General features: G+C 40.1%; 1 protein-coding gene across 5 annotated transcripts; it reads right to left on the reverse strand.

The window, feature by feature from the left end:
* Positions 1-102: 102 nt before the first annotated feature.
* On the reverse strand, positions 103-27,236 carry LOC308619407 (acyl-coenzyme A amino acid N-acyltransferase 2-like). Of its 5 annotated transcripts, XM_081238143.1 has the most exons (5): positions 27,162-27,210; positions 10,463-10,562; positions 5,329-5,828; positions 4,889-5,091; positions 105-2,634 (listed from the first exon to the last, which is right to left on the reverse strand). In XM_081238143.1, the coding sequence occupies exons 3-5, from the start codon at positions 5,789-5,791 to the stop codon at positions 2,041-2,043; spliced, it is 1,260 nt and encodes a 419-aa protein (XP_081094269.1). In that variant the 5' UTR covers positions 5,792-5,828; positions 10,463-10,562; positions 27,162-27,210; the 3' UTR covers positions 105-2,040. The 5 variants fall into 5 exon arrangements, with proteins under 5 accessions (XP_081094265.1, XP_081094269.1, XP_081094267.1 ...); XM_081238139.1 differs by lacking the exons at positions 10,463-10,562; positions 27,162-27,210 and adding an exon at positions 13,902-14,615 and having other exon boundaries at positions 103-2,634; XM_081238141.1 differs by lacking the exon at positions 10,463-10,562 and having other exon boundaries at positions 27,162-27,236.
* Between the last annotated feature and the right edge of the window lie 764 nt (positions 27,237-28,000).

Here is a 28,000-nt window from a genome sequence, read left to right on the forward strand (position 1 = left end):
TCATGGAGAAAAGATGTAATGCATGCTAAAGTTCTTGTCTGTTGGGGCAGAAAAGTAAATATACCGATTATATCTCTTACTTTTTTATTATGAAAACTTTGCAAGCATACATAAAAGTAGAGAAAACAAACTTCACTATACCAATCATCTGGATATAATAACTTTTCACATTTGCCATATTCCTGTAGTATTTTAAAACAATTCCCAGATACTGCAACGCTTCACCTCTAAGTATGTCAGTATGCATCTCTAAAAAGTTACTTTTTTACATAACCCCAATACCATTTTGACCCCTAACAAGATAACAATTTCATAGTACCGTTTAATATCCAGTCATATTCAGATTTCTCTAATTATCCCCCAAATGTCTTTTTACAGTTACTTTGTTCAAACCAGGCCCACACATAGCATTTGGTTGATATGCCTCTTAAGTCCCTTTTAATTTTGAACAATCCCCCAGCTCACTCCAATGTAAAAAGGAAAGCAAAATCCCACAAAGTGAAAAATTCCATATTTTATCATGCAATTAACTTGTGAAAAGAGACAAGGTCAGTTGGTAATTAACTTGTGAAGAGACCAGGTCATAGAATGATGGACAATCTATGTTTGTCTCCTTGTAGTACCATTTAACTTGTTCACGAACTACCACATTAATAAGAAGTTTGAACTAAGGGCTTGATTAGCTTCAAGTTGAACAGTGTTGTTAGAAATAGTTCTAAGTAGTGCTGGGCACTCCACATTACATCTTGTCATGAAACACAACATGTCAAATTGACCATTTTTAGAGATGCTAAGTTTGATCAGTGGGTTCAGGTGGAGACAATCTGACCTCTCCATTGCAAAGTGAGGTTCCTTATAACCAGCAAGTTATCTACAGGATGATACTTTGTACTTTGGTAAAATTACTCTTGGATTTAAGGGTGGGGGGAGGGAGGAAGTAAATCAAACTATTTAGACATTAACAAAATGAGAACACTGCATATCAAAAAGCCAGGAAAACACAAATATGGCAGAAGGAATGAACTTATTTCAAAGAAGCATACGCTGATGAATCAGGAAAAATTAGATTTGACCAATAAACAACCCAAAAGCTATTCTAAGAAAAGATTAATAAAATAGACAAATATTTAGCAAGTCAGACTGAAAGGAAAAGGAGAAAGCATGCAAATAAACAACAGGGGATATGTAAAAAATTATAAGAGAAAAATGTGTTCCAGAAAATAGGGGTGAAATTCTGAGAAAATATAAATGACTAGGTTGGCTTCAAAAGAAATTTTAAAGCCCAAACTAGTCAATATGAGAAACTGACCTAGTAGAATCAGATGAATAAGCAAAATTAGTCCATTAATGAATGCAATTCACCACATTAACTGGTTAAAGGAGAAAAGCATCATGAAAATGATAATAGCTAACTCTGATATAGAAATTGCTATGTGCCCGGCTCTCTTCTAATCACTTTAAATATAGCTCATTTAATTTCCCTAAATGCTCCAAAGGCACTTGAGCATTTAGCCCCACTCCTGATTAAAATTATAAAAAAGAAATATATTTTAGGAATGAAAAGAAGTGTCACTATTCTAAGAAAGAATTAACGTATCTACTGGAAATCTCTAGCAAGGATTACCCTTGATGGTGGCATCAGAACTTCTCATATCAAATGTCAAATTTAACTCACAATGGTTTAAACAGAAAATGATTTCACAAGTGACTTCAAAGTTCCAGGACATTCATCTAGATTGGCAATACCTGGATCCAAGGTTTCCCTTACCGGGGTACAAAAGGTTATTCAATTTGCAAGGGTATCACAATTTTGAAATAGCAACGTACCTGGTGCATATAAACCAAGATTCAATTTACAAAAATTCAAAGCACATACAATTTTGTTAGAAATATTTCAGATGCACCTGATTCTTTGACTTTGTCCAATTTCCTTCCAGTTGATTCAAGATAACTGTGAATCTAGAGAAATCAGGAGTCCCCTCCCCCACCCACATCCCTGCCTTATACAATTTTTTTGTCTCCCCTCCCCTATCATCACCCTTAGAGTGTGCTTCTGCTCTGAACAAGGTGTTGCCTGAAGAATTTCTGGATCTCTCCCCAGGCATGCTCCTGGGCTGCCGCGTGGCCCACAGGGTCCCCACCCCAGAGCATGGGGCAGAAGAGGCCGCGGCTCCAGGACGCATAGCACAGGGGCAAATAGGGCGGCTCTATGAGGTGGCCCGCCCCGGGGTAGAGCAGCATCTTTCCGCTGCTTCTGCCGTGCCTCTGCAGCTGGTCCAGGGCTTGCTCAGCGTACTCTCTGCTTTTGAAGCATTCGTCACCCTCCCCTATAATGAAGAGGATCGGACCCTGGGCCTTTTCAACAGGAAGCACACTGTGTTGATTCAGTGCATCTCGGGGGTTCCCCTTGTAGTTACGGAGGCTCAAAGCGCCCATGACGTTGAACACCATGCGCTCCGGAAGCGAGGGGACGGGTGTTATAACCAGATTCCGGTACCTGAGCGGAAATTCAAAGATGGCATTTGACCCATTGATGCAGACAGTGGCTGCCACCTCCTTCAGGTGGCAGGCCATGGCCAGCCCGATCTCTGCACCTTTGCTCACAGAGATCACTCCAATTCCTGGCTTTTGGATCTGAAGGAGAAAATAAAGGAAACCCATTACAGGACATTCTCTGAGAAGGAGCTGTGCTACAGGCCAGTAAGCTAGTATGATGGGAAGAGTCTGAAAATGTGGGGTGGAGTCCTGGCACTAAGGTTTACCAGCTTTGCGACTGAGAGAGAATACTACCTACTTACCCTCCCTAAGCCTTACTGTCTTATGGGGGTCATAATATTACCCACCTTGTAGGACAGTTGTGAAGATTAAGTGAAAAAATAGAAATTAAAACTCTTCACCCAAAGCAGAGCTCTATAAAGGCAAAAAGGGTCTAATACACCAGCAACATTAGACATCACAAGAGCAGAGGCAGGTAAGATTTCTGAAGAATCAAATTCTTCTCTCCAGCTAGTAAAAGAGGTGTCCTGGTTTCTTTCAAATATTAGGTAAGTGTAATTCATATTTAAACAGCATTTTACAGCTACAAAGGATTTGCATATTCGTTAAAACAAAGGCTAATCCTGGAAGGATTGGGAGTGTAAAGATGAAAGACTTGGATTCTGTAAAAAACTGAATGTCAGTTCCCAGTCCACTAGGAAAAGTAGTAGGTCACAGGAGGGAGTCCTTAACTTTGTGGTGGGCCCAGGGACCAGAGGGAAGGGAAACAGTCTGAGGGACGAATGAGGAAAGGAAGGGCATTCTGGACAAACAATAGCAAATACATAGTGACTCTGGTGTGTGTACTTTGCTCACAGTGGTATCCCCAGCACCTTTCTATCATCAGAATCACCTGAAAAAAAAAAACCTTTTAAAATTTGAGCTTTCTGAGATCCAGTTTTTTGAGAGCTACTTCAGTAGGTCTGAGTGGGCCCAAGAATCTGATACTATAAAATATCCCCAAGGAAATCCAGTGTGCATCCACATCTGGGAACCATCCACGTGAGGAGTGGATTGGGAAGTGAGGGAGGAGGGCTATACCTGGAGACGGGAAATTGATTAACGCACTATTGCAGCATCACAGCTGAGCAATGATGAGGGACTAAAACAGCGGCAGGGAGGGTGAAGAGGGTGTGATGTACTGAGAAAGAACCTAAAACACTTTGGGATGGGTTGACGGTGTGGGGAAAGGAAGAGGGAAGAAACCAGATGGGCACAGGTGACAAGGTGGATTTATTTATTTATTTATTTATTTATTTTTGCGGTCCGCGGGCCTCTCACTGTTGTGGCCTCTCCCATTGTGGAGCACAGGCTCCGGACGCGCAGGCTCAGCGGCCATGGCTCACGGGCCTAGCCGCTCCGCGGCATGTGGGATCTTCCCGGACCGGGGCACGAACCCGTGCCCCCTGCATCGGCAAGTGGACTGTCAACCACTGCGCCACCAGGGAAGCCCAAGGTGGATTCATTGAGCGTTTACTATATGCTCGGCCCTCCAACAAGAAAACGGGGATTCAGGAAGTGTAAGTCTCGCTCAAGGTTACAACAGTATCAAGGGGCAGAGGTGGGAATTGAACCTCTTCTGTGGAATCTAACTACAAATTGAATTTTGGCAATTGCCCTTTCTCCTCATACAATGTCACAAATAGTTAAATTTGAAGTGAAAAAAAAATTAACTTGAAAACATTTTACCTGGGATTTAATTCCTTCTAGGCAATCCTTTAAACAGAGCCAAATATGCTTAGGAAAATCACATGTATATTTGATTATGATGACGGTAACACTGAAGATGAGGATACCGGTGATGCTCCAATAGGAAACATCTCCTATCTCTTCTTGAGAAGAGTCAAGGCTCCAGGAGAGAACGATGTAAGTTGGGGAGTCAGGATGACTTAATGGTTTGGAGCAAAGACATTGCCCCAAGGGCTCTGTCACTTACTGGCCGTGGGGTGTTGGCCTCTTACTTAACTGAGATGGGTATGCCTTCTCATCTGAAAAATGAGGCCCATGTCAAAAGTACTAACTTTGTACGGTAGTTATGAGCATTAAATGAGATAGTGCATATAAAGTATTTAGCATAGAGTCTAAGAAATACCTGATATTTGAACATTTTTGAACTAGCAAATGAAGGGAATCATAATATACCCACCATTTATTGTCTCCTTTGTGCCAGTAAGCACTAAGCTGATCCTAATCAACCCAACAATCTTACACGGTATGTATTATTATCTGCATTTTAACTCAACTGTGCTGTGCCCAAGTCTAAACAGACTGGTAATATAGGCAGAACGGACATTTGTGAGGTGTGTTTTTTTGGCTATAATGTTGCCAGGTAAAATGAAAAGTATTTTAATACCTTGGGATGAGCTAGTAGCAAGTTGGCAGCTTCCTCAAAATATTCCAGGTCCACCTCCTGCAACTGCTTGGGCAGGTCTTCGTAGGCAAAATATGCTAAAGCCAGCACTGCAAAGCCACGGGTAGCCAGAAGACTGGCCCGATATTCAACTAGACCCCCGATGCCCCCAAACAAATCAATGAGTCCTGGGAAAGGGCCTTCCCCTAAGAGCAAGAAAAAAGAGAAGAGAATGAGATCAGAAAGAGTAACAAGAGGGTCAAGTAGGTAGCAGCAAAAGTACAGGCTCAGCAGAATGAATTCCACCTTCACACACACAACGAAACGGCTTATTACTTTTAAAATATTGTGGGAAATACTAGTTCTCCAACAGTTTGTTGCTCTTTGTTTTTGTTTTTATTTCCATGAACCATGTCTTCTAGATCACGAAAGATTAGTCTCACCTGGAGGGAGGAAAAGGGCTCCTCGCACACGACCTTCTTGGACCTGCACCCGCTGCACCTCAGGGCTGGAGAACCAACGCTGCACCACCTGGCTGGCCCTGGGCTGAATCTCCCCTGACTTTTGTAAATTAACGGAGTCATATAGATCCAGAGTGACCCAAAAGGGGCTGTTCATCACATCTTTCTTAATCAGCCTCTCAAAAGCCTTCTCAGGCTTCAGAGACCAGAAGAGGCCCATAGGGTGGACCCCCATGTAGTGGCCCCCCAAGGCAGGATCCTGCTTCAGGTCCAGCTCACCAGCCTTGCTGGCCCTGTAGAAGGCTCTGGACTGGTACAGATTCCCCTTCTCATCCTTCAGAGATGCCACGAGGGTCACCATCTGCAGTGGGGGCAGGCCTGTCACTCGGATGTGCACGGGCTCATCCACGAGGGCACTTGCCGGGGTGGCTGTCAGCTGGAACATTGGCAACCGGCAAAGGGACCAAGTGGTATTTCCTGACCTGCAGTGGGAGAGAAAACTCTGAGTTGGAGACTTCAGTTCCAAGGAAGAGGCCCAGACAAGGCTTATATTAGGTCTGGCCAAGGCAGATTTCTGGATACTAGTGCAAAATACACAGGACATTTGGAGGAGGGAAAATAGGGTGTGCAGACAGTACTCATTATTCTCATTTTACATATGAGGAAACAGGTTAAGTGACATGCTCAAAGTCTTGTAAATAATTAATAGTAGAACCTGAAACTCAAGCTAGGTCTGACACTACAGCCTCCTGTCTTATCCATTACAACACTGTAGGAAATCTTAGTTTTGTGGTTTTGAGTAAGTTGAGCTTCATATCTTCAGTTGAGATCATTCCCAGGTGACCTATTTCACTGGTGTTTGTTAGGATCCGAGGGGGTAATGCATGATTAAGGGTTTATTGGAAGGATCAGTGCTGCTTTTCAACTCCCACACCTACATAAACAAGAAACATGTTACGCTGTTGTTTCTTTCTTTCTTTTCTCTTTTTTTAGTTTCCAATCCCTCCCTGCCATTGTAAGACGGACTGCCAGCTCTTTTCAGAGTTCCCATTATTTGTTCTTTTTAAGGGAAAATAAAACTTCATGATCTGCTTTTGTGGCTTTGCAACGGAGTGATAAATATAAAATATTGTTTGTAGCAAAGCGAATGAAATATACATTTGATCAGCTATTTCACACTCTCCTCATTTTAGGAGCAAAATTTGGGGTACTCTCTCCCTCCTTCCTCCCCCTGTACATTCCTTCTTTCTTTACTTTCCCTCCTTTCTTCTATACCTCATTCCACAAAGGATTTGAACCTGTTTATAGATAAAGGAGGCATAAACAAATAAAAATAAAATAGGATCTGGGAAAATATGAACTAGCATCAGAGACACTGAATGAATGACAGCCAAAGGAAAAAAGGCAATCTCTCAGTTGTGTTGTTCTAATTAGCCTCATAGAAAGGGTTACCAGTTTCTCAAGGGAAAGGAAAAAGTGAGACCTTTCCAATATTTTCCTAAAATAAATTTCTCATATGAAACTTTGACATAGGTATACATCATTTTTCCAACAATATCTTCACACAAATGGTAGTAATAGGTGTCCTCTCAGAAAGCTTGATCCTCCAAGGGATCCTTGATTTTATTTTACAGAGGAATGCAAAGTGAAGGCTTTGGGGTTTAGATTTGTGAGCAGAAAAGATTCTGGAGAAAATAAACAGGTTGTGGCAGTGCAGGGGCAGAAGAGGGGTTTTAATGCCCAGTTCTTCACTGTTGAAAGGGGGTCTTTGGAGGAAAGAGAGGGTCAAGGAAAAATGCATTTTGTGCTTCTTTTAAGAAAGTGATTTTCTGCAAAGGACGCACGCCCTCCCACCTGACCCCCATCAACAACCAGCATTACTGACCATTTCAAAACTCATGGTCAATAGAATAATATGGAATAAATAGAATGATTGTGAATGTTTTCCCTCAATACCAGCAGAGTTCTTGGCAGAAGAAGGTGGCATCAATTCAAACTTCCTGGGTCTTTCATATGTATCAGGGAAATGGGACCTGTAATATGAATAAGAACACCCCATGTCCCATGTGACATTTCAGTGCTCCCTTGGTATTTTCTGATCTGGTCCTTCCTATAACTCTCTGTATCTTCTGTTTCCTTCTTCCCAAAAAGAGATCATTAAGAAGGGGTACTTGCGTGCCCTATTCCACAAATTCTTCTTCCTTCTCAAAACTTCTATATAATTTATTGACTCAATACAGATTTTATTTTCAAATTGAATTAATTAACATAACTACTCTCCTGCATTCCTGCGTGCATCCCGCAGCTGGTCTTATTCTTCCAGGTGGACTGCAAATTCTTCAAGGGCAGCAACTATGTGTTAAAACTTTAGGAATCCTATTGATACTCATATAGTAAATTATACAATGTACATGCTTCAGAGTTATGAAATTCGTAGCAGGGGCAGGAAAAAATAGCACCAAAAATGTAATTAAAATACTTTACTTATATAGTGCTTTTGTAATATAAAATATTAGAGTCTATTCCCAAGTCATGGTCCCTCTTTATCTGAGAATTGCTCCCTAAAGCCCAGAGATGGACACTCAGCAGCTATGTTTATACCATGTGACCTCCACCCCGGGGACCGTTGCTGACAGGATCAGGACTGGATACCTGATTCAAGATGTGCCAGGGATGTTCCCCCCTTGCCAATTTGGAATGGAGACCCAGAGTCACCAGTCACTCTATCAAGGTACGGACTAAAGGTGAAGCAAGAAGGCACCTAGGTAGCAAAATTTACTTGCATGACCAAGCCCCTGAAGTCCTGAAATTTTGCACTCTAGGTGTCCTCCTGCCTCAGCCTAGTCTTAGCCTTGGACTCCTTTTACGTGGCTGTATCCATAAAATTCAGAAGCTGTATCCAGATAATCACAGAAAGACAGTCTTGCAGTAGAGTATGGGAGTTTGAGGAAAGAGAGAAAGATACAGGGACAAAGAGAAATTAGATTGCTCCTATCCTGAGAAACCCCTGAAGAAAGAAAGGGTAGGTCATTTAGAAGGTCTGGTGTTATGTAAATAAGTGTCAGAGAAAAGAGAGATGGAAGAAGATAGGTTTCAGAAGACTTCAGTCTTTGAAAGGTATCTATCTTAGAGCTAGAATTTTATTTTGGGGTCTCAGCACTTAGCTGACTATGCTTACTGTTTTGTCTCCTAATTTTTCTGGAGCTCCTGTTAAATGTGTTAAGTTATTGATTCTGACTTCTCAGAAATTCCCCGTAATGGTCATTAGTATTCTATGTCTAGATTTTTGCCATTTGCACCAAGGTATATGCAAGGGGTTAGATTATAATGAAACTTCCTATAAGAAGCAGGCGTTCTCCCAAGAGCACGTGAAACAAAGAGAGAAAGAGAGAGAGAGGTCACTTGATGAGTCACCAGTGTGTGCTTGTGAATGGTGTCTCAGGTTTCCTGACCAAAGACTAGGAAGCAGCCACATGATCAGCAATCCCACAGTCACTGCCTTTGGAACATGGGCTAAACAAAGTCACTTTTCACAGGCTGGCAAGATAGGGTGTGCCCTCATGAAGATTTGGTAGGGATCCAAGGCAAAGTTTGACAGATTACCTCTTCAGAAATTGATTGTAAGTCTATCAGACCTCAGACTTATTCAAGCCTTGTGCCATCTGTTCTTTATATAACACCCCCTTATATATTCAAGAAACAAGAAAAATCCAGGATTTAAATACATACACATGGGGACTTCCCTGATGGTCCAGTGGTAAAGGATCCACGTTCCAATAGAGGGGACATGGGTTCAATCCCTGGTTGGGAAACTAAGATCCCACATGCCATGGGGCAACTAAGCCCACACGCTACAACTTCTGAGCCCGGGAGCCTCAACTAGAGAGCCCCGCGTGCTGCAAACTACAGAGCCTACGCACCACAGCTAGAGAAGAGAAAAACCCGCATACCACAACTAGAGAGAAGCCTGAGCACCGCAACAAAAGATCCCATGTGCTGCAACTAAGACCCAACGCAGCTAAAAATAAATAAATACATACATACATACACATGTACACACACACACACACACACACATACACGAAAGAAGATTTGATACCTATACACCAGGGATTCTCAACTGGGGTTCTGAAGAGCTCTGAGGCTCTGCAAAATGTCACTAGGGTTTCCACAAGAGCTCTTACTTGGAAAGAAGAGAAACAGTTTTTGAACTTCAAGTGTGATGTGATGCTAGTGCATGCAATGATGGAGGGAGACAGTGACTGAGCTGTTCCTTTACATGTTGTTCAGCCCCACAGGGTGGTGTGTGAAAGGACCACGTACAATTGGCTGAGACCATTCTCAGTTTGGGATGCAAGATTAGGGGAGGCTGTTGATGGCTAGTGGCGAGCTCGATGTGGGGAAGAGCATGGTGGGCTGATGTGTGCCTCTCCTTCCTGAATTACCTCCTCCAAACTCCCCTTACGCTCCATGGACGGAGTTAAAGGAGTGAACAAACTCTATTGGTGTAATATGGAAGGGAAGTGGCATTCCGAAAAATGAATTTTTACACACTGTAGTCAGCTGCACCCTGACACTTTGTCATTATTTGTAAACATTGTGAAGTGTGGATAGTGTAAGAAGAGAATTTTCATACAGAATTATTTTTAGGGAATTTTTCTCATTTTGTTACTTATTATGAAACTCTTTTATATTTCAGTAAGCATTACAAATATGTCTGATGGTCCAATGGAGTGATAAATTTGAAGGTATTTAAAATTGGAGTAAGGGAATTGAAGGATTAGGGACAAGACTCAAAAGACCAGTGATGGAGAACTGCCATTTTCTGAGTCATTTGACAAGAGGCCACACACTGAGAAAGTCTGTCTTTACCGTGAAGCTGCTTATCAGTGGAATTTACATCAGCTGGTAATACAAGTTGTCCTGTTCCATTGGGCATGGTCTTTAACAAACAACTAAAAAATGCAGCAATGGCTCCAGGAAAATGGAAAAGACAAATAAAATATCACAATTATTTGACAAGTAAAGGGGCTGGTAATTTTAAGTGGCCTTTGGAATTCAGCTCTCCCCTCATTTCCCTTTTTTCTGTAACAGCAAACAACTATTGAGCACTTACTAACGGCTAGTCACTGGGTAATATGAATCCACATAGTAAAGCCTTTTCACTTTTCAGGACCCTTTTATGACCATTATTTCTCTTGACCCTTGCAAAAAACCTGTGGGAACAAAAAATTATTATTATCCTTACATTGTAAATTAGGAAATTGAGCTCAGCTAGTGAAATGACTTACCCAAGCTTGCCTATGTTGTTAATGATGAAGCAAGAATTTTAACCAGTACCGTCTGACCCTACACATAAACCTTATTTATCTTCCCCAAATGAGGGTAGACATATGAGACCTCATTCTTTTCCTAGCCTCCCCCTCTTGTTTTTCTTTCCTACTTCTTTTTTGACCTTAACTTCATCTTTCCGTTTCCCTAACTCTGAAGCTTTTAGTTAAATATATACCCTGGTGTACAGGGTGGCAGGAGTAGTAATGGAAGAGTAGGAGTAAACTTTAGTCCACAAACCCACATGTGCATGAAATGTAATTTTTTTTCTATTTTTCTAGATTCAGAGTAATTTCTATTTTGAGTCCTTGTTCCTCCAGATGGCAGAGATATAATCACAGAATTCAGAGCATCCTGCTTTTCCTGGGAGCTCAAGGAAGCTCCCTGTGACTGTGGCAGTGCTCAGAGACTTGGGGTTGGGAGACCCTGTTCATATGTTACTATGCATTCTTCTAAACCTGTTTTACAATGGATACCAGTGGTTCCAAATTCGGATACCTATAGGGGCCAGGCAGGTAATATAAATTTGTAGATACAGGACAGAGATGAACAAAATGTAAGACTGCAGTGAACCTAAGACTACCTGCCCATCTAAGGCATTCAAATGTATTCTATTAAAAAAAAATGCACACACACAAAACTACCCAACAACAACCAACCAACCAAAGGAAAAAACAACCCAAGGCATGGACCAAACGAAATACACCCATTTGTGACTTCTGAAATTCACATCATCTATTAGGCTTTTTGCAACATAAAGGCCAGGAAAAGATTTTTGTTTTTTTCTTTCCTGAAGCAATAAGTATCAACTGATCTCCCTCTGGAGGAAGAATGAAAACAAGGTAAAATAAAAATACAAGAATGTGGGATGGGAATTGGGAGTGAGGACTCAGCCATTAATATTTCCAGTGGTATATGGCAAGTTAACCCTGCCCTCAAACCTTCTCCTTGTCACCTCTCACCATGCTGAATCTTTATGATTTTTTCCTGCTTTCCCTGTGTTCCATTTCTATTGTCTTATTCTAATTGGATCCCAACTAATCCACATACTGCTATAGGGATTAATATCTTTGTTAGTTGTTAAGGCTTATTGCCTGCCAGGGCCCGTCCCTCACAGATGTTCAAAATAAGTTGTAAGAAGACTTAAAACTTATCCTGTTCAACACTCAATTGTCATCATCATCAATGAAGCACCTACACTGTACGGGGACACCCAGCTGAAGAGGGCTGTCCCTCCACTGGGCTCTCTCTCTACCATGTCACTCAGAGCACCTAATTCTTGAACCTAATATTAAATGAGTCATGTATGCTGTGTGTACTCTCTCCTGTTACTCTGTAAATGTCTTGAAGGCAGGATCCTGTCTGATGTGTCTTTGTCACTTTCACTGCACAGGAGCCCTTCACATCCCATGTATTCATTAAATGATTGTGGATTTTCCTCTCCATTCCCATAAACTCTCATCCTTTTACCCAATTCTTTCTCTCTCTTTACAGTCGTTTTTGCTCCCCAGTCTAATCTCAACAATGTTGTCAGACAGATCTTTATAAAACTCAAAAATAATCAATTATCTCATGTGCTTTAAACTTCCAGTGGCAGCCAGATTCATTTGAGGATAAAGTCTAAATCTTTTGTCCTAGCACTTAAGACTCTTTGCAAGGGAATGGCTCTACCATAGCACCCTGGAGATCTTCCATGTTTCCACAGGCACAGCTTGAACCACCATATGACCTAAATCTGGGTGGAATGCCTTGTGAACCTCCCAGGAGCATGGCATGAGAAGCAGTCTTTACAAGAGGCTTCACAAGACAGTTTTCCCATCTGTCTCTCCCTATCTTGTGGGAGGCTGCCATGAGGCAGCTTTCCCATCCACCTCCCTGGTTCCAGAGAGGCATAGGACTCTCCATCTCATACTTATACCCTTTTAGGGCAGAGCTGCAGGCTCTAGGACCACTGAGCTGCAGTCTAGGATCAGCTCCTCAGCCACTGAATATCTCACAACTCTGTTGAAAACGTCTGGTTCCTTTTGCTTCAGTGTCATCCTTTCGGTGGGTGAGACAAGGACCCAGAGAGCTGCACCCTTGGCACCTCTTGCCTTCACTGCCTATATAAGTAATAAACTGTCTGAATCTAAAAGGGGCTCCTTATTTCTTTTCCAGCTGAACCTGTCAGTCTTGGACTTGGACTTCCCTTTGTGTTTGACACCCTTTATCATCTAATTCAATCAAAGTCTTTCACCACCACCCCGCGATCTATTTACTAGTCTAAGCAACCATCTCATTACAAACCTAGCATAGGATATTGTCAAAATCTGCTTCTTTATCTGTCTCTCCCTTTTCTGCTCTATCCAATATAGTACCCACTAGCCATGTACAGCTACTTAAATTTCAATTCACTTAAAAATGCATGAAACTGACATTTAAAATTTAGCTTCTCATTCACGCTAACCACATTTTAATTGCTCAGTAGCCACATGTTACTAGTGGCTGCTGTATTGGACCATGTAGCTATAGAATATTCCCATCACCACAGAATATCCTACTGGACAGCACTACTCTGGATTGTAAAGTATTCCTCACGGGCAAGAATTATACCTTGTTCAACACTCTACTTCTCAGTTCCTAGAATAGTGCCAGCACATAGTGATCGTTCAGTAAATGTTTGAGGAATTAAGTGAAAGAATAAATGATAGATAAAAAAAGCAAAAAAAAAAAAAGTTGAGCGACATATCTCAGAGAGAGTGTGAAGATAGAACAGAAGCCCAGTTGAATATTTATAGGCTACTTCTGAAGATGGAAAATTCCTCAAAATCCAATGGGATACAATTTCCAGGGTTCCTCACTTCTTTGCAGCAGAAGGCAGGACTGTCAATGAAACAGTTAATGTACACTGCAGACTGTCAATGAAACCAAAGATAGAAAGCAGCCAGAGGGCAAGAAACAAGAACTCAGCTGCCTCTCACAGGCATAGCCTCCTGGTGGTTGGAGAGGGAGCCCTCAGCAAAATGGAAGCAACCTGATAGGGTCTGAAAGCTGATAGCCACATTGCTGAGCAGGTTTCAGACCCCCCAGAGTCCCAGGGGGAAGGACGGGGATCAAGCCTGGGAGACCTTGACCTGTTAGAGGAAGGGCAGTCAAGAACTGGCGGGGACATCAACACATCAGAAGGCAGGAAACAAAGAATAAAAGAGAGCGCAAGGTCCCATGGAAGTTAAAATTACCATTACCAATCAAGAAACAAAAATTCCATTTCCTTTAGGATCCTGTTGCTTTTCTTCCTTCATCACAGCACTTCCTCCTCCCAATAAATCCCAGAGAGAAATTCTTTGAGTCAAGAAACATCTCTCCAGGGACTTCCCTGGTGGCGCAGTGGTTAAGAATCCGCCTGCCAACGCAGGGGACACGGATTCGAGCCCTGGTCCGGGAAGATCCCACATGCCACGGAGCAACTAAGCCCGTGCACCACAACTACTGAGCCTGCGCTCTAGAGCCCGTAAGCCAGTATTGAGCCCACGCACCTAGAGCCAGTGCTCCACAACAAGAGAAGCCACTGCAATGAGAAGCCTGCGCACCGCAATGAAGAGTAGCCCCTGCTCACTGCAACTAGTGAAAGCCCATGCGCAGCAACGAAGACCCAATGCAGCCAAAAATAAATAAATAAATTAATTAATTAAATGTATATTAAAAAAAAATCTCTCCATTAGTCACATTAGGCTGGACCCTGACTTTTGCAGCCAAGTGTGCATTTCACCTCCAAAATAGCCTCTAAACAGTCTTCTGGTTAGGTTTATGCATCTGACATAAATCAGTGTTTGAACAATAAACTACCTGGGATAGTCATTTCTGGTTCTTCAGAGAACTGTGCTACCCACTGAGGTGAGCGAAACACACACAGAAAGACAAAGCAGCTTTCCCCGGTTCCCTGCTGCTGAAATCAGAAAGCAGACCTTTTCTACTTGGCCATGACAGCCCTGACTCACCCTGAATTCAGCTGCAGGAAGCAGTCTGGAGCGCGATGGCTTACTGAGCTGGCTAGAAGCACTGGACACTTGCCTACTGCTTGCCAATTTATATCATTCAAAATACCCCAGCCTACTGTTCAAAGTTGAAATTGTCTCCATAGAAACCATCAGCTGCTCCTTTTTCTTTTTTTTTTTTTTTTAAGTTCCCAGGGACAGGGCTACGAGCACGTGCTGCCACCGTGTCTGGGCAGAGGCTCGGTTTAGCTGGTGTGCCTTTCAATCCAGGTGTTTCATAAAGGAATCTTTTATTTCCTCACATAGGTCTGGTTTCTACACCTCTTCCCTGGACTCCTCCTCTCAACTCCTGGCTCTCTTCTCCTTTGCTTCAATTCCTTCTCTATCTCCTCCTCTAAGTCAGTGGTCTCTTAGGCAGCTGCCTTTTTAGTGGTTTCTAAGATGAGTCCCAAATATCCATCTTCAGAGTGGCCTGGGTTTCAGACTCATCTGACAAGTCTGTTAAATAAAGATTCCCAGGCCCCTCAGCTGGAGATTCTGACTTGATAGGTTTGGGCTAAGTTTCTGGGATCTGTACTTTTAACAGCAGATTCTAAAGCATAGCCCAGTCTTGAAAACCACTCTTCGAAAGGAGAGCAAAAGCCCTCCCCATGCAAAAATGCCTCCTCAGAACCAGAACGCCTGAAATCTGTCCTATTGTTAATCCCATCAGTCAATGTCCATTGTCAAAATTTACAAGTGATCCAAGCTACAAATTGCAGACTGTGCGTCCAGGTTGTGAACTCCTTGAGGGAAGGTACCATGTCTTTTAATTTTTGCATCTCTTGCAGCCAGTGAGGTGTAGCTGGCCTCTGGAATCAGAAAGACTTAGATTGGAACCCTGATTCCTTTATATCTGTCATTGTGACTGACCTCAGGCAAATTACTTACCTTTCCTTGGGCTTCAGCTTTCTAACTTGTGAAATGGGAATGGTACAATAAAATGTATTAAAAGTGAAATATAAGCCTTGAGGAGAAGGGGCCAATATTGGAAGTCATGGGCAGATTGGAATGTCTGGGAGAAGAGGAGGCTGTTTTAGCACACAGCTCTTACACAGGATGAGAGGTACCTTGGCAGGCTAGCAAGGCTCCCAGCTTAGTGACTAATTCCCAGGACTTGATCCAAGGATGGGAGGTGGGCTGGGGAGGAACGCAGCAGAAATAGTGTTGTTTTTAGTAAGACTCTAAGAGAAGCACAGGAAAGGGTGCTCCAGCACCCAGGTAATAAAGTGAGATGCATGCTAAACTGGCACAGAGTCAGACTTTCTTCACTCTGCTGCCTAGAACAGAAGACACCAGGGACCTGGCACTCCATGGACCCTCAAAGGATGTAGCAAATTAAGAGTGGGGACATTGGTGGGAGCACTGGGCAGTAAGGTGCTAACCATGTACAAGGGAGGCATTAGCAGTTGTCAGTAGCAGGTGTGAACCATGCAGAAAAGACTGAAGTCCTCTGAGGAAGAAGGAATCTACCTCCAGCCTGCCTTCAGACCCAGGACTGTAACATCAACTCTTCCCTGGGTCTCCAGCCTGCTGGCCCACTCTGCAGATTTCCAGTCCCCACAATCGCATGAGTCAAATCCTTAAAATACCTGTCCCTCTGTCTCTGTCTCTCTTTCTCTCTCTCTCCCTCTCTGTCTCTGTCTCTACGATTACATCAATATATAATTTTAGGGTAGAATTTAACTGACATAAGGCAGATTAACAGGAGAAAAGCATACACATGTATTTAGTGTAAGTTTTATGTGACACAGCAGCCCTCACAAGGAATGAAGACCCAAAGCAATGGTGAAACCTACCTGTTTTATATTAGATTAAACAAAGAGAGGCAATTGTGGAAAAGTAATTATACTATGTGGGGAGCCTAAAGGAAGATAAGAATTGTTTTTAACAAGGTCTATTTGTATAGAATTATCTCAGTCTCAACTTCTTGTCCTTGATGATAAGAATGTTTCTTTCCTTCTGGTGTAGGGAGGACACCTTCCATCTGGGAGTTTTATCTCCTGCTTTCAGGAAGAAAAGGGGGAGGGTCAGAGGGGATCTCTTGCAGCTGCTGTTTTTCTAAAGTGTTAGTATTTTTATGGCAAAGAGGCCTATTTTGGGATGATATATTCTGGTTTCCTTAGAAGGAGAGGAAAGAAAAGCAGCAAAAATAAGTGACTATGGAATGAAGACTATTCTGGTGGGTGAAATTCATCAGGTGTACTTAAGGGATTTCGTTGAGCTTCTGCAGAGCTGCAGCACAATCAGTGGAAAACTGTGACTCCCTTTTGGTGACAGACCTAACAACATTTCTAATCATCATTAGAACCTAAAAAAATGTACTCCCTAAATAGGAGTAAATATAGAAATGGAAGTGTTTCTAGCTCTCCAGAGACAAAAACAGTGCTAGTGAATACAGCAAAATGTATTCCAGATTTCCTTAGAATTTAACAGCCTATGGGAAAGAAATCTCAACATAGTGTAACGGAAAATTTAGGGCTACATCCCCAGGTTCTGATCCCAGCACTGCTCTTAATTCATTGTAAAAATTTCTCCAAGACTCTATTACTTAGCTGTAACATGAGAAGGCTAACATAGATCAGTATTCCAAAATATTTCAGTCATTAAGTAGCATCTGCATAAGTTTAGCCATATCTGTGTACACCCTGACTTATTACTTACAAGGAAAAATCTTTATTAATACCTCCCAATGTGTTTATATTCTCAGTAATTGTTTTATTCTTCCTCTGAAGCTTTATTACATTAAGGCTAGACCCTGGACCTATTGTGCTAGGGGAGAAGGCATTCTTGCCTAGAAAAAAGGTCTAGGCCTTGACCAAAAGTGAGAATGAATTACAAGAAACTGGAAACCCCACAGGAAGATTTTGTCCTGCTTCCTGTTTGGAGTTCTGGGAAGTAGAGTAAAACAGGATATTGTGCGTTTAAGCAGAGAGAGATGCAAAGACAGCACACATAAGTTTCTCTTTGCACTCCTGTTGTGTGAAAGGGTTCAGGAAGTTCCCATATTCTCACAAGTATGGGCATGGAAAGCAGCTGAGAGTTGAAAGCCATCAAACCTCTCTGGGGACCATTATGACAATGTGTGAGGTGACTCTTTAGCATGGGGTATGGGGTATGTAGCTCTACCAGGGATCTACAAAGGACACAGCTGACACTCGGGGAATTTTGAAGGACAATGAAGGACAAGTGGGGCAAACCCAGGGGATTTGAGTGGTTTCACCACCTGACCCAGACCATTCTGAGAGAACAACCATGAGCTGCGAATGCATACACACAAAAGGTCAATGCCTGGAGACCAGATGAGTTACACTTCCACCAGGTTAGAGAAGCTGGCCAAGAATAGTTATTCGATCTAGTGTTCCTGCCACACACCCTTGCCCTGAGATTATACAAGCCCTCTTGCACCCAGATTTAGAAAAGAGGGTAGAGGATATCTTTGAAGGAAATAGAAACATTTCTGCTAATATCTGAACTTCAAATTAATTATTTACCTGAACATGGGCTGTATGAAACAAGAAAAGATTAAGATACATTTAATGAGCTGGTTTATGTTTTCTTTCCCTTCCATCATCATTGGAAACAGGTGTTTGAAAGGAAGCCTGATTCTGTTACAGAAAATTAAAGAGAAGGCAGGATCAGTGGTGGCATAGGAAAACCCTAGCTCACCTACAAAACTACAACTACATGTAGAACAACTCTCTCCAAAAATGACCTGAAGACTAGGAGAATAGCTCTTCTACAACTGAGCATATAAAGACAACAACCACACTGAGACTTGTAGGAGAAGAGAAGCAATCTACTCAGGACCCATATCACCAGTGGGCAACTCAGAAGAGGATGGGGAAACCACAAACTTGGGAATCCTCCCTAAGGAGCAAGGGGTTCAAGCCCCACACTGGGGTCTAGCACTGAGACAGCAATCCTTGTCTGGTTTTGAAAACCACTGAGGCTTTTTGAAGGGCTGTAGGAAACCAAGACTGATTTAAAGGGCATATACACAGACTTGCTTGCCCCCAATCCCAGCACAGAAGCAGCAGATTGAAAAGTGCCTGGTGCTCTGGCTGGCCTGCCACGCCAGCCCCAGCACACACCCCAGCCCACACCAGTCTCCAGCTCCAGCCCCTCCAATTCCTGTCCTGCCCCCCGTCGAGGTGATGGCCACCAGCACACCCCAGGAGATGCTGCAGCTTGCACTGGGCTCTAGTTCTAGCTGCCCCCTGGCTCCAGTCCACCCTGGCCAAGGTGGCAGCCACCAGTGCAACTCAGGAGAAGCCCTGGCCCATGCCAGGCTCCTGCTCTACCCCCCATCCCCCAGGCTCCAGCCCACCCCCACCAAGGTGATGGATTCAGTGTGCCCCAGAAAAAGCTCTGGCCCGTGTTTGCTTCAGATCAAGCTCTCCCACCAAAGTCACTGGGCACATACAGACTGCATAGAGATGCTCTCACACAAGAATACACCTTCAAGACCAAGAGAGGTATCTGTTTCACCTAATTTCATAGAGAAAATAGAGAAATTCAAACAAAATGAGAAAACAGAAGAATATGTTCCAAACCAAAGAACACAATAAAACCCAGGGGGGGAAAGAAAATCCTAATGAAATGGAGAAAATTAATTTACCTGATAAATCAAAACAATAGTCATAAAAATGCTCACCAAACTCGAGAAAAGAAGAACACAATGAGAACTTCAACAAAGAACTAGGAAATATTATAAAGAGCCAACCAGAACTGAAGAATACAATAAATGAAATGAAAAATACGCTAGAGGAAATTAACAGCAGATTAGGTGTTACAGAAGAATGCATAAGTGACCTGGAAGACAGAATAATGGAAATCACCCAATCAGAAAAGAAAAAAGAAAAAATGTTTTTAATGAGGATACATTAAGGGACCTCTGGGACAACATCAAACATGCTAATGTTTGCATTATAGAGATCCCAGAAAAAGAAGAAACAAAGGGTAGAAAATGTATTTTATGAAATATTGGCTAAAAACTTTCCTAACTTGAAGAAGGAAACAGGTATCAAGTTCCAAGATCACAGAAAGTCCCAAACAAGATGAGCCCAAAGAGACCCACATCAAGGCATATCACAATCAAAATGGCAAAGATTAATGATAAAGGTAGAACTCCAAAGGCAGCAAGAGAAAAACAAAGGGCCACATACTAAGGGAATCCCCATAAGGCTGTCAGCTGACTTTTCAGCAGAAACTATGCTGGCCAGAAAGGAGTGGCTGATATATTTAAAGTGCTGAAAGGAAAAAACATAAAACCAAGGATATTCTACCTGGCAAGGTTATCATTCAGAATTGAAGGAGAGAGAGAGTTTTCCAGACAAGCAAAAACTAAAAGAGTTCATCACCACTAAACCAGCCTTAAAAGCAAGGTTAAAGGGTCTTCCTTAAGTGGGGTGGTGGGGGGAAAGCCATAACAAGAAATAAGAAAATATATGAAGGAAAAAATCTCACTGGTAAAGGTAAATATATAATAAAGACATCAGATCAACCACTTTAAAAATCTAGGACAAAGGTTAGAAGACAAAATTGTAAAATCAACTATAACTAAAAGAAGCAATTAAGGGATTCATATAAATATGTAAAATATGATATCAAAAACATAAAACATGGTGTGGGGGAGTAAAAATATAGAGATTTTAGAATGTGTTTGAACTTAATGACTATCAGTTTAATACACACACACACACACACACACACACACACACACGTCTCATGGTAACCACACAACAAAAACCTGTAATAGATACAAAAACAAACAAACAAAAAGAAACACAAACAAAACACTAAAGAAAATCAAACCACAAGGGAAGAGACTAAAAGGAGAAGAGTAATGAACTACAAATACAACCATAAAACAAGTAACAAAACGACGATAAGTACATACCTATCAAAAATCACTTTAAATGTAAATGGACTAAATGCCCCAATCAAAAGACATAGGGTAGCTAAATGGATTAAAAAAATAAAACCCATTTATATGCTGTCTACAAGAGACTCACTTCAGAAATGAAGACACACACAGACTGAAAGTTAAAGGAGGGGAAAAAAATACTCCATGCAAATGAAAACGAAAAGAAATCTCCGGTAGCAATACTCCTATCAGACAAAACAGACTTTAAAATAAAGTATATAACAAAAGACAAAAAAGGCCGTTATATAATGATAAAAGGGTCAATCCAAGAAGAGGATATAACAGTCATAAACATAGATGCATCTAAGATAGGAGCACCTAAATATATAAAGCAAATATTAACAGACATAAAGGGAGAAACTGACAATAATACAATAATAGTAGGGGACTTTAATATCCCACTTACATCAATGGATAGATCATCCAGACAGAAGGGAAACAGTGGTCTTAAATGACACATTAGACCAGATGGACTCAACCGATATCTACAAAACATTCCATCCCAAAACAGCAGAGTACACATTCTTTTCAAGTGCACATTCTCTAGGCTAGATCACGTGCTAGGCAGCAAAATAAGTCTCAATACATTTAAAAAGATTAGGATTTCCCTGGTGGTCCAGTGGTAAAGAATCCGCCTCACAATGCAGGGATGTGGGTTTGATCCCTGGTCAGGGAACTAAGATCCCACATGCCATACGGCAATGAAACCAGCACAACACAACTATTGAGCTTGCATGCCTCAACTAGAGGGCCTGCATGCCACAAATTACAGAGCCCACGTGCTCTGGAGCCCATGTGCAACAACTACAGAGCCCATGTGCCCTGGAGCCTGCGCACCACAAATAGAGAAAACCCACACACTGCAACTAGAAAGAAGCCCACACGCTGCAATGAAAGATCCTGCATGCCTCAACAAAGATCCCGTGTGCCGCAACCAAGACCCAACGTAGTCAAAAATAATAAATAAATAAATAAATTTAAGAAGATTGAAATCATATCAAGCACTTTTTTCTGACCACAATGGTATGAAACTACATATCAATTACAGGAAGAAAACTGGAAAAAACACAAACACATGGAGACTAAACAACATGCTACTAAAAAATCAATGGGTCCATGAAGAAATCAAAGAGGAAATCAAAAAATACCTTGAGACAAATGCAAATAGAAACATGATGTTTCAAAATCTATGGAACATAGCAAAAAGCAGTTCTAAAAGGTAAATTAAGAACAATACAGGCCTACCTCAGGAAATAAGAAAAATCTCAAATAAACCTAACTTTCTACCTAGAGGAATAAAAAAAAGAACACAGAAAGCCCAAAGTTAGCAGAAGGAAGGAAATAATAACTATCAGAGCAGAACTAAATAAAATAGAGATAAAAACAAACAATAGAGAAGATCAATGAAAATAAGAGCTAGTTTTTTGAAAGGATAAACAAAATGGATAAACTTAGCCAGACTCATAAAAAAAAGAGAGCACCCAATAAATAAAATTACAAATGAAAGAGGAGAAGTTACAACTGATTATCACAAAAATACAATCATAAGAGAATATTATAAACAGTTATACAGCAATGAATTGGACAACCTAGAGGAAACAAATGAATTCCTAGAAACATGCAATCTTCCAAGTCTGAATTAGGGAGAAATAGAAAATCTGAACATACTGACTACAGTAGTGAAATTGAATCAGTAATTTAAAAACTCCCAATAGGCCTATATGGGAAAAGAATCGACAAAAGCGTGGATATATGTATGTGTATAATTGATTCACTTTGCTGTACACCTGAAACTAACACAACATTGTATATCAACTATACTTCAATAAAAATTTTTTAAAAACCTCCCAACAAACAAATTTTTTTTAAAATTTAAGACTAGACAGCTTCACAAGGGAATTCTATGAAACATTTAAAGAAGACTTAATACCTTCTCTTCTCAAACTATTCCCAAAAAATTGAAGAGGAGGGAACACTTCCAAACTCATTCTACAAGGCCAGCATTGCCTTGATACCAAAACCAGACAAAGACACTACCAAAAAAAAAAAAAAATTACAGGCCAATATCCCTGAACATAGATGCAAAAATCCTCAACAAAATATTAGCAAACTGAATTCAACAATACTTTAAAAGGATTAAATACTATGATCAAGTGGGATTTGCTACAGGGATGCAAGGATGGTTCAAATTCTACAAGTCAATGTGATACACCACGTTAAAAAAAAATGAAGGATAAAAATCACATTATCTTCTCTATAGATGCAGAAAAAGCATTTGACAAAATTCAGCATCCATACATGATAAAAACTCTCAACAAAGTTGGTGTACAGGAAACATACCTCAACATAATAAAAGTCATTCATGACAAACCCACAGTTAATAAAAGTTAAAGCTTTTCCTCTAAGATCAAGAATAAGATAAGTATGCCCACTCTTGCCACTTTATTTAACATAGTATTGGAAGGCCTAGTGACAGCAATCAAACAAGAAAAAGACACAAAAGTCATCCAAATTGTAAGGGAAGAAGTAAAACTATCACTATTTATTTGCAGACAACATGATGCTATATATAGAAAACCCTAAAGATTCCACCAAAAAACTATTAGAACTAATAGATGAATTCAGTAAAGTTGCAGTATACAAAATTAATATACAGAAATCTTTTGCATTTCTATACATTAATAGTGAACTATAAAGAAGGTAATATCAAGGAAACAATCCCATTTTTGATTACATCAAAAATAATAAGATACCTAGGAATAAATTTAGCCAAAGAGGTGAAAGACCTCTACTCTGAAAACTATAAGACATTGATGAAAGAAATTGAACATTTATACAAATAAATGGAAAGATATTCAATGTTCATGGAAAGAATTATTATTGTTCAAATGTCCATACTATCCAAAGCAATCTACAGGTTCAACACAATCCCTATCAAAATACTAGTGACATTTTTCACATCTAGAAAAAATAATTCTAAAATTTGTATGGAACCACAAAAGACTCCAAATAGCCAAAACAGTTTGGAGGAAGAAGAACAAAGCTGGAGTTATCATGCTTCCTGACTTCAGACTATACTGCAAGGCTCTAATAATCAAAACAGTATGGTACAGGCACAAAAAACAGACACATGGATCTTCTGCCCATTTTTTGATTGGGTTGTTTGTTTTTTTGATATTGAGCTGTATGAGCTGTTTATATATTTTGGAGACTAATCCCTTGTTGGTCACATTGTTTGCAAATATTTTCTCCCATTCTGTAGGCTGTCTTTTTGTTTTGTTTATGATTTCCTTTGCTGGGCAAAAGCTTTTAATTAGGTCCTATTTGTTTATTTTTGTTTTTATTTCCATTATCCTAGGAGACAGATTGAAAAAGATATTGCTGCAATTTATGTCAAAGGATATTCTGCCTATGTTTTCCTCTAGGAGTGTTACAGTATCTGGTCTTACATTTAGGTCTTTAATTCATTTTGAGTTTTTTGTATGGTGTAGGTTTTACATGTAGCTGTCCAGTTTTCCCAGCACAACTTATTGAAGAGGCTGTCATTTCTCCAGTGTATATTCTTGTCTCCTTTGTCATAGATTAATTGACCATATGTGCATGGGTTTATTTCAGGGCTTTCTAAAGACATTACTCCAAAGAAGACATACAGATGGCCAAAAGGCACATGAAAAGATGCTCAACATCGCTAGTTATTATAGAAATGCAAATCAAAACTACAATGAGGCACCACCTCACACCAGCCAGAATGGCCAGCATCAAAAAGTCTACAAATAATAAATGCTGGAGAGGATGTGGAGAAAAAGGAACCTTCCTACACTGTTGGTGGGAATGTAAATTGGTACAGCCACAATGGAGAACAGTAATGAGGTTCCTTAAAAAAGTAAAAATGGAGCTACCATATGATCCTGCAATCCCACTCTTGGGCATATATCCAGAGAAAAAACATAATTCAAAAAGATATATGTACCCCTATGTTCATTGCAGCACTATTTACAATAGCCAAGACATGGAAGCAAACTAAATGTCCATCAACAGATGAATGGATAAAGATATAATATATATATATGTGTGTGTGTATATATATAAACTTAGTATAAAATACACACACACACACACACACACACACACACACACACACTGGAATATTACTCAGCCATAAAAAACAATGAAATAATACCATTTGCATTATTAGGGATTTCTGGGAAATATCCAGAGAAAAGTTTAAAGTGCAAGTGTTCACATTCCTAGAAGAAGAAAAGAGAATAAAGCAGAGAAATTATTTGAAAAAATAATATCTGAAATTCCCCAATATTTGGGGAAAGATCTAATTCATAGATCTCAAGAAGTGAACCCCAAGCAAGACAGGTTCAGAGAAAATCACACCTAGGAAGATCATATTCTAACTACCAAAACATAGATAAACAGAAAATTTTGAAAGCAGTCAGAGAAAATACATGTGGATGAACAACATTCTGATGGCTAACTTCTAATCAGAAACGGAAGTAAGGTGACAAAGACAGTAGAGTTACATCTTTAAAAGTAATGTCAACCCAGAATTCTTTATCTAGTGAAAATATCACTCAAGAATGAAGACACTTTCAGATGAAAGTAACTGAGAATTTATTGCCAGCATAATTGTTAAATGAAGTTCTTCATGCAGAAGAAAAATCTTAGCAAACAGAAACTCAAATATTCAGGCAGTAATAAAGAACACTAGAAAAATTAAAATATGGGTAAATATAAAAGACCATTTTTCTCTTTAGTTTTCTTTAAAATGCATCAGATTCCTTAAAGCAAAAATTAAAATATTGCATTGTGGGGTTTAAGGAAAAATGTTTAGTGAGCATCTGCTCAATATGATTTTATTTACACACAACCCCACCATTGCTGAAAGCTAAGAGGAGGTATGTTTTTTTTTCTTGGCATTATAACTTTGACTCTTGATTCTAGAAGTAAAACGTAAGCCTCTAGTAAATATAGAGTGGACAATATGGCAAGGATCACTTGAAATAACATACAAGTATGTTATTTCCCAAAGTATTAGAAAAAATTTGGATCAATATTTTTCATATAATGTCATTTATATACATGTGAAATTGAAATCTAAATGACAAATACAATTTAGTTAATTTTTTAATGACAGAGCTTGATGTTTAGACTCGGGTCAAATATCAAGAACTAGGGGATAGGACTTTGAGGTAATAAATGTGTACTTTGGGGAATCTGGGTTTCTTCTGAACAGTACCTCAAGGCTAGTGCCAATCTCTGCAATAGTGAGAAAGGCTTTTTAAATTTCAGATGCTTTTAGCTCAAGCTTATACACATTAACACACCATCTCTTCTTTATTAATTTGTGATTCAGTTACCATTCCAAGATACCTCCAGGGCCAACAATATTAACTTAAATAACAAAAACAAAACATGTACCATAAACAAAACACAAATCATGAGCCAGTTTGTTTTGCCTGGGAGTTTTGCAACACATAATCTCTACCTCCTGTTTTCTAATTCACTCAGCCAGCTGCACTCTATTTTCTGTCCTATCCCAATAAAATAGCTCACCAAGAATTTTTTAATTTTCAAATCTCATGAAAGCTTTTTAGTCTTCCTCTTGAAGACTTCCTCTTGAACTTGGTTTCCTACACTGTACAGTAGTCATATCCAGCTTCTTATAACTTTCTTTCTTTAGTTTCTGTGAAATGATTCATATCTGGCATGCCTTCACCCTCTCCAACTAGCCCTCCTTAGCCCTCTCTGTAGGTTCCTGTTTCTTATCCTGTCCATTAAATTTTATTGTTTTCTCAGCAATCTCTCCTTGACACTCATCCCTCCTCATACTGCATGTTCTCCCTGGGTGATTTCCTATTTAACTGCTGGGCACTTCAGATTGATATCTCCAATTCAGGCATATCTCCTGTGACCAGAATCTATCTCCCCCTGAACATAAGATAAGTATCTCCAATTTAACATATCCAAAACCAAATTCTTCACCTTCTGAGACATTCTCTTTTATATACACTTTTTATCTCAATGAATGTTGTCCATCCGGCAAGTTTCCTGAGTCAAAACCTGGGAATCACCCTAGATTTCTCTTTCTTCTTCCAGCTACATCCAAATAATCCCAAAGACTTGAAAAAACCCCCGAAGATAATTATAAGAATTTTCCTAACTTTCAGTTTCAATAAGAATATGGTGGCTGCTTAGTTCTAAATCTTCCCTTCTCCTGAAAATCAGTAAATTACAAATGGGAAACAACAAAAACAAACAAACACACTTTCAGTGACCTAAAAGACATATAAATCTAACAAATTATGAATATTTACTCTCAGAAAGAGACAGCCCCACTAGAAGAGGGATGGCTTTGAGAAGGTCAATCTCCAGGTGAGGCAGAGAGGGAAATTTCAGAAATAGAGAGGGGGAACCCACAAGTAACAACTCAGAAAGCCAATGTGGTGGACACACTGATGCTGTGATCCTCCTATGGTAATAAAGGATTTACAATTCAGCTGCTGGAAGTACTGCTGGGAGATAAATCTTACCTGTCAGCCTTCTTCAGGGATTACCTCAGCTGAATAAAGCCAGCTCACTCAAGGTACACCCGGCCACAACGGGTACTATCAAAACAACAGAAAATAACAAGTGTGGGTGAGGATGTGGAAATGTTGAAACAACTGTGCGTTGATAGTGGGAGCATAAAATGATGTAGTCACAGTGGAAAACAGTATGATGGTTCCTCAAAAAATTAAACATAGAATTACAATATGATCTAGCAGTTCCACTTATATACCTAAAAGAATTGAAAAGAGGGACTCACATATTTATACACCAACGTTCATAGCAGCATTATTCACAATAGCCAAAATGTGACATGAACCCAAATGTCCATTGACAGATGAATGGATAAACAAAATTTTGATATACATACATACAGTGGAATATTATTCAGTCTTAAAAAGGAAGAAAATTCTGACACATGGCTACAGTATGAATGAATCTCGAAGGTAAAACAAGCTGGGCACAAAAGGACACATATTGTGTGTTTCCACTTATATAAAGAGTAGTTAAATTCACAGAAACAAAAAACAGAAAGATGGTTACCAGAGATTGGGGCAGTGGGAAATGGGGACTTATTGTTTAATGGGCTTTGAGTTTCAATTAGGAAAAACTTCTGGAGATGGATAATGGTGATGGTAGCACAACAATATGAATGTACTTAAAACCACTGTATAATTCAGCATATATTCACCAAAAAATGGTTAAAGTGACAATTTTATGTTTTGTCTATTTGCCACAATAAAAAAAAAGCCAGGATGTTCTATAAAGTTTTGTTTGTATAATTTCAAAAATTAAATAAAATTAATGTGGAATTCATTTGTTT

The sequence above is a fragment of the Mesoplodon bidens genome (assembly GCF_964165515.1).
Source record: "Mesoplodon bidens genome assembly, chromosome: 6".
NCBI classification, from domain to species: Eukaryota; Metazoa; Chordata; class Mammalia; order Artiodactyla; family Ziphiidae; genus Mesoplodon; species Mesoplodon bidens.